The sequence below is a fragment of the Silene latifolia genome, chromosome Y, assembly GCF_048544455.1.
Source record: "Silene latifolia isolate original U9 population chromosome Y, ASM4854445v1, whole genome shotgun sequence".
Lineage (NCBI taxonomy): Eukaryota > Viridiplantae > Streptophyta > Magnoliopsida > Caryophyllales > Caryophyllaceae > Silene > Silene latifolia.
The window spans coordinates 133,024,309-133,035,289 of NC_133538.1; the positions used below are offsets into that span (position 1 = coordinate 133,024,309).

Sequence of the window (10,981 nt, forward strand, 5' to 3'; positions counted from 1 at the left end):
TTCTAGAAATGACTTGGTCATAGGCCGAGGCTCATCTATTAATGACATTTATGTTCTAGAGATGTCAAATCCAAAGAATGACATCTATAATATACAAACCAAGAAACTCAAATCAAGTGATTCAAATGAGTCGTACATTTGGCATTGTCGATTGGGTCATATCAATGAAAATCGCATTAAGAGATTAGTTTCTACTAATGTGATTAAACCATTTGCTTTTCAATCTTATGGTATATGCGAATCATGCCTCCTAGGCAAAATGACTCGTAATCCTTTTAGTGGTAAAGAGACACGAGCTAGTGAACTTTTGGGCCTTATACATACCGATGTGTGTGGACCAATGAGTGTCACCGTTAGGGGTAATTATGATTAATTCATTACCTTCACCGTTGATTTTAGTAGATATGGGTATATCTACTTAATGAAATATAAGAGTGAAGCCTTTGAGGAATTTAAACAATTTCAGAATGAAGTATAAAACCAATTGAACAAAAGGATAAAGACACTACGATCGGATTGTGGTGGAGAGTATCTCAGTAATGAATTTGATTCACACTTGAAAGATTGTGGCATTGTGTCACAACTCACTCCACCTGGTACACCACAACTTAATGGTGTAGCTGAGAGAAGAAATCGAACCTTACTAAATATGGTTCGATCTATGATGAGTCTAACCAAGTTACCCGACTCGTTTTGGGGTTTTGCAATCCAAACCGCAATCATCTCATTAAATTATAATCCATCAAAAGCAACCGAAAAGACACCATTTGAGATGAGGAAAGGAAGGGTTCCTAATATTTCCTACATGAAGATTTGGGGATGTGATGCTTACGTCAAGGTAAAGACCGACAACAAGCTAGCCCCCCGATCCGAAAAATGCACGTTTGTAGGTTATCCTACCAACTCACGAGGCTACTACTTCTACAAACCTCTTGAAAACAAAGTGTTTGTGTCTAATGAGGCTGTCTTCTTAGAAAGTGATTTTATTTCTAAGAGACAGAGTGGGAGAAATTTTGAACTTAATGAAGTTCAAGAGACACAAACCGAAGTAGAGACAAATGGAGAAGCACGTGAAGGCGTTCCTTCGTCATCTAATTCGGAAGTCATTCCTCAATTGAGGAGGTCGGGTCGAGAAATTCGTCATCCTGATAGATATGTGGGTCTTATCGAAGAGGATGGGAGTCTTGATGTGTTGCTTCTAGAAAGCGATGAACCCGCCACCTACAAAGTTGCAATCTCTAGTCCTAATTCAGCTTTATGTCTTCAAGCCATGGAATCCGAAATTAGTTCTATGCATGAAAATCAAATTTGGAACTTGGTGGATTTGCCTGAAGGGGTGAGACCTCTTAAATGCAAATGGATCTTCAAAATAAAGAATGGCATAGAAGGACATGATGATGTCTTCAAGGCTAGGCTAGTAGCAAAGTTATTTACCCAAGTTCAGGGTCTTCACTATGATGAAACTTTTGCCCTTGTAGCCATGCTAAGATCCATTCGGATATTGTTAGCGATTGCCGTATTTCATGACTATGAAATATGGCAAATGGATGTAAAGACCGCTTTCCTAAATGGGCATTTAGAAGAGGAGGTGTACATGTTACAACCTGAAGGTTTTATAGATTCGAAAAATCCTAAGAAAGTATGCAAGCTTAAGAGATCCATTTATGGTCTTAAGCAAGCATCTAGAAGCTCGAATCATCGATTCAATCATGTTATAAGAGAAAATGGTTTTACTCGAAGTGTTGAGGAACCATGTTTGTACATGAAGTTCAGTGGGAGCAATGTTGTGTTCCTAATATTATATGTGGATGACATACTACTTATTGGAAATGATATTCCAATGTTACCCTCCGTCAAGGAGTATTTGGGAAATTATTTCCAAATGAAGGATTTAGGAGCGCATACTAGGTGATATTGGCATTCAGTCAAGAATCTTATATTGAAAAGATTCTTCGACGTTTCAGCATGGAAAAGTCCAAGAGAGGCTTAATTCCTATGGGTAGTAGAATCATTTTGAGCAAGTCTCAATCTCCTTGAAAACCCGAAGATGTTGAACGCATGAAGTTGATTCCTTATGCTTCCGCTGTTGGATCAATCATATATGCCATGATATGCACTCGTCCAGATGTCTTATATGCTTTAAGCATGACTAGTAGATATCAAGAGAATCCAGGTGAGAGTCGCTGGATAGCTGTGAAGAATATCCTTAAGTACTTGCGAAGACTAAGGATTCTATCTTAGTGTTTGGAGGTGACTCCGAGTTATGTGTTAAGGGTTACAAAGACTCGAGTTTTCAAACAGATAGAGATGATATGAAATCCCAGGCTGGATTTATTGTAATACCCCGTATTTTATTATCGTTTGGGCGAGTTTTATTATTTAATGGTGACGTAAAGGTAATGATAAAAGCGTAAAAATAATTGTTTAATTTATATCGCGAGATGAGTCGGGTTTATAATTGAGTGGCATTTTTGGGTCGAGGGGTCATAACCCTTTTACCCACTTATTACCCATTTACCCACCTACCATTTTACCTCACCAAACCCTAAAAACAAACCCTAATACACCTTTAAAACCCTATTCCCCTCCCTACCGTCATTTTGACATCACAAACATCAACCCCTTTTTCCTTTCACGTTCAAGCATTATACACGGCCAAAGAGAGCACGCCGGTGAGTGTGGAGGGAGTAGGGTCTGCCAAGAGTCCAGGGGAGTCGTTGCTAGGGGTCGAGGGCGGTTGTACTGGTCGGAAAAGCTCAGGTCGACGGCCGTCACAGGTAAGGTTCCCTGTTTTCATTTCTGTCACACTGTTTTGTTTCGAGTTGTGCGTCTTTTAGGGACTGTTGTGGTGGTCGTGGGGTTGTGGGATGTGTTGCTGGTGTAGAGTCGAGTCGGGTGGTAGTGGTTAGAGTGGTGGTCATCGCTGGTGGTGGTTGCAGTGGTGGTGTTTAGGTGTCGGGGTTGGTGGGGCGTTTTTGGTTGCATTTCAGACATAGGGTAAAGGGGTGGCACCACCGTGGACTCGGGGGAGGTCGAATCGGTGGTGCCACGTGTGTCAGAGTCGCCGTGCGATGGTGGTGGCAATGGTGGTGGTTGGTAAGGTGGCAGGGGAGTGTTGTGGTGGCTGTCGGGTTAAAAAGGGGGATGTTCATGGCGTTTTGGTGGCGGCTGGGTGTGAACAGGGGGTGTTGGTGGTGGTGGCTCTGACCGCCGGCGTGGGTCGACCACGTTGGTGGTGGTGGGAGGTGACCGAGGCCGGACACAGTGTCGGGCCCGGTGGTCGGCGGTGAGGGTTGGTGGCTGACGGGGAGAGTTGAGGCGGGTTGAAGAGGGGGTGTTTGGAAGTCGGGTTGGATTCTTGTATTTTGGGTCTTTTGTTGCGATTTTTATTTTAATGAGTCGGGAATATGTATATTTCCATTATTTACATTATTAGTTTAATTATTGAGTTAATATTAAGTTGCGGTGACGGAATAATGTATTTAAGTTTTGAGTCGGGATTCTATTTCGGGAAGGTTACTATTTTTAGTAACCTGTTATTTTAGGAAACTTTCTATTTTGGGTAACTTATATTTTTAGTAATTTCTAAATTGGGGAAGTTTCTACTTATGGTAACTTTTGATTATGGGAACGGGATTAGTAAGAGAATTAATTATGTTATATATATATGTTTAGGTGGCGAGTTTCGGGTGGAGTACTTCTGATCTGCAGTTAGCTTATCACCGCTATTTGAGGTAGGGGAATACACTTGGACTTGATATAATACTATGTGATTTGGATTGACTAAATCGGTGATTTACATGTTATAATATGATTGCACGATTTCTTTTCGTTAAGTCCTATTGTTGAAGCTTTGTTTTATTATTACATTGGAGTTGGTGGAGGTGGTGATGATGACATTGTGATAAGGCCCAGCGGGTTCTGGGACTTGCCCTGGTGTCCTCAGCTGCGAGCTGGCAGATCGGCTACGGTCGATATTTATAGTCTACCGGGGATCGGTATGGCTGGGTTGTCCGGGTTGTGAGTTGTGATGGCGGTGTTGATGATGGAGGAGTATGTGTTTTTATGTTACTGTTAATTGTGTTACCTACTCAGCTTCGTGGCTGACCCCGTGTATTCGTGTACGCCTTTGTGATGATCCAATTATTGGGGAGCGGATTGTGGTATTCGAGACCGATGGGAGCTGGCGGGAAGAGAGCTTGGATGACGACTTAGTGCCTAGCCCACCTTAGTCTTATAGTAGTTTTATCAGACTTATGTTTTGGTCGTATTTGGAGACTTTGTTTTACTTTGATTTTGTTATTTCACTATAAACATTATAATAAAGTCTTGTGTTTCTTTCCTTTGTTATCTTGCCTCGGGTTTCCGAGATGGTAACACCATCATTTATCCGAGGAGTCCTAGTTCAGGCCCTTAAATAAATGGGGGTGTTACAAAGTGGTATCAGAGCGAACGATCCTCAGGCCTAAACCAATGAATCTAATGAATGTAGGAAGAGTCAAATAAAATGAACCCCGGGATAGAACTGTTAGGAGCACACTAAAGGCACGGGATGAGTTAGGGGCCCCCTCACACCGAACCATCGGCCCTCTCGTTTGACCGGGTACCTTGAGATCATACGAGAGAAAAGGGTAGAGTAGGAAAGTTGTGTGATATTGAACATGAAAGAACTATTCCATGATGTGAGAATTAGGCAAGGTGATATCTTTGTTAGTATAAGTATACATGTGTTTAATTGTGATTCAGAGGCAAGAATTGGCATGATAATGAAGTAAAATATTTATATATATGATGCTTAAGATTTTTAAGATGGATGTTATGCTTAGTGATATGCGGTTATGTGATCCCTGAACCATGTTAGCTAGATATGTAGGGTAGGGGATGATTAGGATTGACTAAGTAATTCTAGTGCTGCAGGGGACATCACTATGCCTCCGAGAAGGGATACCGCTGCTAATGAAATCCAAGCGGAGTTGGATAAGCTCCGAGCTGAGAATGAGGCCCTAAAGGCCAAACGATTGGATCCGGGAAAGATGAGTACCATTGTGGCAAGGCACAACCCCACAATATTCACTGGAGAGGGGGAACCACAGTTGCTGGGGGAATGGTGTAGAGAATTCACCAATCTGTTTGAACTGTTAGCATGTCCGGAAGAGCTGCAGGTGGATCAAGCTGCCCACTATCTTAGGGCCACAGTGGATCGTAGTGGACCGGGGAACAAGGTGGAGATACGAGAGGTTGCTAGGGATCTTGAGACGGGACATGTATCTTGGTTGGAATTTAAAGAGCTTTTGAAGAATGAGTTTATGCCCGAGTTCCAAAAAGCCAAACTAAGGGAGGAGTTTGACACCTTCAAGATGACAGAAGATATGACAGTGGAGACTTATCATCGGAAATTTCGACGATTATCCTCATACACCGATGACTTTGGGCGTAATGAAGCTATGCGGCTATGAGGTTTGAGCGGGGGCTCACTATGGACATCAAGAAGAGGCTCACGCGACTCCACCCACTACCTGTTCGGGACATTTACTTGAGGGTGGTGTGCCGAGAGGCTCTCGGAAGATCAAGGCGGATAAGAAAGGCAAGGTGAGAAAAGAAAGTGGAGACCACAAGCGATAATCTGGGGCAAAGAAGCGAGTTCGGGAAGATATGGTGGGTACTCCACTAACGGTGCCCCGGGGGTGTGAGAGCTCGAGTGGAGGCGGCGGGGGGCACCGGCGGGGGAGGTAGTTTGCGGGGCTTACTTGTTTTGGCTGTGGAAAGACGGGACACAAGAGGTTTGAATGCCGATCATCCGGGGCGAATCGATCGGTGGATATAGGGCACCTATGTCTGGGTTCGAGTGGCTCTCGTTCGGTGGGGTGGGTATAACGGTTATCGCACACCTATGTCGGCTATGGGGGAGGTGCGAGTGTCCGGAGCTATGTGATTACCGGGACTGTGGAAGCTACAACAACTACGGAACCGTAATCGGCAGAGCCAACAGAGTGGGAGCACCAACTTTCGAAGAGGCGCAAATGAAGGGAACAAACAATCTGGAGCGGCTTCTTCAAGTCAGAGTGGGGCTAAGTCCAGTGGCAAGCTCTTCGCCATGGGCAAGGAGGCGGCTAAGAATGACTCTCACGTGGTGACCGGTACATTTCTGTTAACTCTAAACCCACCTTTGTGTTGTTTGATTCCGGAGCTACACATTCCTTTATATCTGCGGAACATGCCAGAGTCTTAAACCTTAAGTCATATGATAGAATTGTTGATTCGGTAGTGGTACCTTCGGGGGAGTCGGTGACTTGTGATAGAGTCTACACTGGGGTACCAATTCAGATCGGAGAGGTTGTGTTTCTTTGTGACCTTATAGAATTTCCCTTGGGGGTTTTGAGGTGATTCGGGGATGGTGGTTAGGGAAGTACAAGGCTTTTATCGATTGCTATCGAAGAAAATCTCTTTGAGGGGACCTAAGGGAACTAGAGTTTCTTATAAGGGGTATGTGGTCAAGCCAAGAGTCAAATTCATATCTGTTAACACCCTAAAGTCGAGTCTGAGGAAAGGGGATCAGTTAATCTTGTGCCAGATGTGGGATAGTGAGTCGGAGACCCCTAAGGTGTCTGAGATTCCAGTGGTGAGGGAGTTCGAGAATGCATTTCCGGAGGACATTCCGGGGTTACCCCCGAAAAGAGAAGTGGACTTTTCCATTGATCTAAAGCGGGAACAAGGCCGATTTCTAAACCACCTTACCGTATGGGGCCGAAAGAGATGGAGGAATTAAAGAAGCGATTGGATGAGCTAGCGAGAGAAAGGTTACATACGGCCTAGTGTCTCACCTTGGGGAGCACCCGTGTTGTTTGTCAAGAAGAAAGATGGAAGCTTGAGACTTTGCGTGGATTACCGTGAGTTGAACAATGTGACCATCAAGAACCGTTATCCTTTGCCAAGGATCGATGATTTGTTCGATCAATTGAGTGGAGCCGGAGTTTTCTCTAAGATCGATTTGAGGTCAGGCTATCACCAGTTGAGAATTAAGAACGAGGATATACCTAAGACCGCTTTCAGAACAAGATATGGGCACTATGAGTTCGTGGTCATGCCATTCGGGTTGACTAATGCGCCGGCGATGTTCATGGACTTGATGAATCGAGTGTTCAGTCCATACCTGGACAAGTTCGTGGTTGTGTTCATCGATGATATCCTGGTATACTCCAAGAATGAGGAGGAACATGAGGAACATTTGAGGTTAGTACTGAAAACCTTGGAGGAGAACCAACTATATGCCAAGCTGAGCAAGTGCGAGTTCTGGTTGAAGAAAGTTGCTTTTCTGGGCCACGTGATTTCCAAGGAAGGGGTGTCGGTCGATCCTAGTAAAATTGAGGCAGTGACGAGATGGCAGAGTCCTAAGAATGTGGGTGAGATCCGAAGCTTCTTGGGGCTAGCAGGTTATTACCGAAGATTTGTCAAGGACTTCTCAAAGATCGCAAAGCCATTGACGTCCTTAATGCGGAAGGAGAACAGGTTTGTTTGGGATGAGAGTTGTGAGGAGGCGTTTCTAACCCTCAAAGAACGACTCACTACGGCTCCTATCCTTGCACTACGGATGGGAATGATAATTTCGAGGTGTATACCGATGCTTCCAAGAAGGGCAGGGTGCGTATTGATGCAAAACGGGAAGGTAATCGCTTACGCTTCTCGACAGTTGAAGACCTATGAGGAGAATTACCCTACTCATGATCTAGAGTTGGGGGCCGTGGTGTTTGCGCTCAAACTACGGCGACACTATCTTTATGGGGCTACCTTCAAAGTGTTTTCCGATCACAAGAGCTTAAAGTACATTTACACACAGAAGGAGTTGAACATGAGACAGAGGAGATGGATTGAATTGATTGGCGACTATGACATGGAGATACTTTATCATGAGGGGAAAGCGAATGTCGTAGCCGATGCCTTAAGCAGGAAATCCATCCATGCTTTGAACAGTGCTAGATCTAGAGTGAGGATGCATAATGAGCTGCGGGGGATGGGAATCCACGTGATTCGGCAAGGAGAGACTCTTGGGGACTTGACTGTTGAGCCGGAGTTATATGAGGAGATCAGAGAGCTACAGAAAGCCGATGCTAGAATTCAGAAGTGGCGCAGAACAGTAGAACAGGCAGAATCTGGGGTTGATTCCAGGTTTGTTATCCATGCTGATGGTAGTCTGAGGTTTGAGGGACGGTCGTGTGTTCCGGATAATGATGAGCTGAAGAGGAAGATTCTTACTGAGGCACATGCCACGCTATACTCGGTTCATCCTGGGGGAGATAAGTTATACAAGGACCTCAAGAAGACCTTTTGGTGGCCGAATATGAAGAGGGAAGTTGCTGAGTTCGTAGCTCGATGCTTGACATGCCAGAGAGTGAAGGGTGAACATAAGAGACCGCAAGGGAAGGTTCAACCATTAGATGTGCCGGAGTGGAAGTGGGAAAGCATTTCCATGGATTTCATCGTTGGGTTGCCTCGAACTCAGAGAGGTAACAATATGATTTGGGTGATTGCGGATAGGCTAACCAAGTCGGCTCACTTTATCCCCATGAAGGATACTTGGAGTAAAGCTGAGTTGGCCAAGGCTTATGTTCAGTATGTGGTGAAGCTGCATGGTGTACCCAAGGACATCATTTCCGATAGAGACTCCAGGTTTCTATCCAAATTGGCGGAGTTACTGAGTCACTAATGGGTACTCGATTAAAGATGAGCACCGCTTTTCATCCACTACGGATGGTCGGACGAGAGAGGACTATTCGGACACTCGAGGACATGTTGAGGGCTTGTGTTTTGGAGTTCGGTGGGTCTTGGGAGGATAGAGGCGGGGTTGATTGAGTTTTCATACAATAACGAGTTACCACGCTAGTATTGGGATGGCTCCATTTGAGGCTCGTATGGCGGGAAGTGTAGGAGTCTGTGTGTTGGGATGATCGAGGCGATGCGGTAGTTTTGGGACCGAGAGATGATTCGGGAGATGGTTGAACAGTGCGAGATCATTCGACGAGAAGATGAGGGGCTGCCCAGGGGCGGCGAGAAGAGCTATCGACGCTAGGAGAAGCGACATTTCTTTCCAGGTGGGGGAGAAAGTACTTCTTAGAGTGTCTCCGATGAAGGGAGTGATGAGATTCGGGAAGCGGGGAAAGTTGAGCCAGAAGTTTATTGGGCCATATGAGATCCTGGATAGAGTTGGAGAAGTGGCATATCGGCTAGCTCTACCACCAGCTTTAGCCAGGGTACATAATGTCTTCCATGTTTCTCAGTTGCGGAGATATTTGAGTGACCCTTCGCATATTTTGAGCCATGATGTGGTCGAGGTGGACGAGCAGTTGACTTACATCGAGACGCCTAAGGAGATCTTGGACAGGAAGGTTAGAAAGACCAGGCACGGAGAGACTGCTTTAGTGAAAGTGTTGTGGACTAATCATAAAGCAGAGGAGGCTACCTGGGAAACCGAGGCCGAGATGAGAGAGAGTTATCCGCATCTGTTCACTTGAGGTAAGTTACGGGACGTAACTTTCTTTTTAGGAGGGTAGAATGTAACATTTCGTGTTTATGTAGTCTAGTAGTGTGTTTGACCGTGTTAGTTATACGAGATGTCTTTTATATTTTCGTATGCATGTTTGGTATGGGAGCGAACTTCAGGACGAAGTTCTTTTTAAGGGGGGAAGACTGTAATACCCCGTATTTTATTATCGTTTGGGCGAGTTTTATTATTTAATGGTGACGTAAAGGTAATGATAAAAGCGTAAAAATAATTGTTTAATTTATATCGCGAGATGAGTCGGGTTTATAATTGAGTGGCATTTTTGAGTCGAGGGGTCATAACCCTTTTACCCACTTATTACCCATTTACCCACCTACTATTTTACCTCACCAAACCCTAAAAACAAACCCTAATACACCTTTAAAACCCTATTCCCCTCCCTACCGTCATTTTGACATCACAAACATCAACCCCTTTTTCCTTTCACGTTCAAGCATTATACACGGCCAAAGAGAGCACGCCGGTGAGTGTGGAGGGAGTAGGGTCTGCCAAGAGTCCAGGGGAGTCGTTGCTAGGGGTCGAGGGCGGTTGTATTGGTCGGAAAAGCTCGGGTCGACGGGCGTCACGGTAAGGTTCCCTGTTTTCATTTACATCACCTTTGTTTTGTTTCGAGTTGTGCGTCTTTTAGGGGTGTTGTGGTGGTCGTGGGGTTGTGGGATGTGTTCTTTGGTGTAGAGTCGAGTCGGGTGGTAGTGGTTAGAGTGGTGGTCATGTTGGTGGTGGTTGCGGTGGTGGTGTTTAGGTGTCGGGGTTGGTGGGCGTTTTTGGTTGCATTTCGGACATAGGGTAAAGGGTGGCACCACCGTGGACTCGGGGAGGTCGAATCGGTGGTGCCACGTGTGTCAGTCGCCGTGCGGCGTGGTGGCAATGGTGGTGGTTGGTAAGGTGGCGGGGAGTGTCGTGGTGTTGTCGGGTTAAAAGGGGCTGTTCATGGCGTTTTGGTGGCGGTGGGTGTGAACAGGGGGTGTTGGTGGTGGTGGCTCGACCCGCCGGCGTGGGTCGACCACGTTGGTGGTGGTGGGAGGTGACCAGGCGGACACAGTGTCGAGCCTGGTGGTCGCGGTGAGGGTTGGTGGGCGACGGGGAGAGTTGAGGCGGGTTGAAGAGGGGGTGTTTGGAAGTCGGGTTGGATTCTTGTATTTTGGGTCTTTTGTTGCGATTTTTATTTTAATGAGTCGGGAATATGTATATTTCCATTATTTACATTATTAGTTTAATTATTGAGTTAATATTAAGTTGCGGTGACGGAATAATGTATTTAAGTTTTGAGTCGGGATTCTATTTCGGGAAGGTTACTATTTTTAGTAAGAACCGTTATTTTAGGAAACTTTCTATTTTGGGTAACTTATATTTTTAGTAATTTCTAAATTGGGGAAGTTTCTACTTATAGTAACTTTTGATTATGGGAACGGGATTAGTAAGAGA

General features: G+C 45.2%; 1 protein-coding gene across 1 annotated transcript; it reads left to right on the top strand.

Moving 5' to 3' along the window:
• Positions 1-7,888: 7,888 nt before the first annotated feature.
• Positions 7,889-8,701, top strand: LOC141628951 (uncharacterized). The gene is made up of 2 exons (XM_074442034.1): positions 7,889-8,275; positions 8,609-8,701. Exons 1-2 carry the CDS (start codon positions 7,889-7,891, stop codon positions 8,699-8,701), a joined length of 480 nt encoding a protein of 159 aa, XP_074298135.1.
• Positions 8,702-10,981: the final 2,280 nt, after the last annotated feature.

What these genes read in the sequence shown, in the direction of transcription:
- LOC141628951 (XM_074442034.1), top strand. Translation starts at nt 7,889, where the DNA reads ATGGAGATACTTTATCATGAGGGGAAAGCGAATGTCGTAGCCGATGCC. An exon ending in CACATGCCACGCTATACTCG is followed by an intron (nt 8,276 to 8,608) that starts GTTCATCCTGGG and finishes GCTTATGTTCAG; the next exon opens with TATGTGGTGAAGCTGCATGG.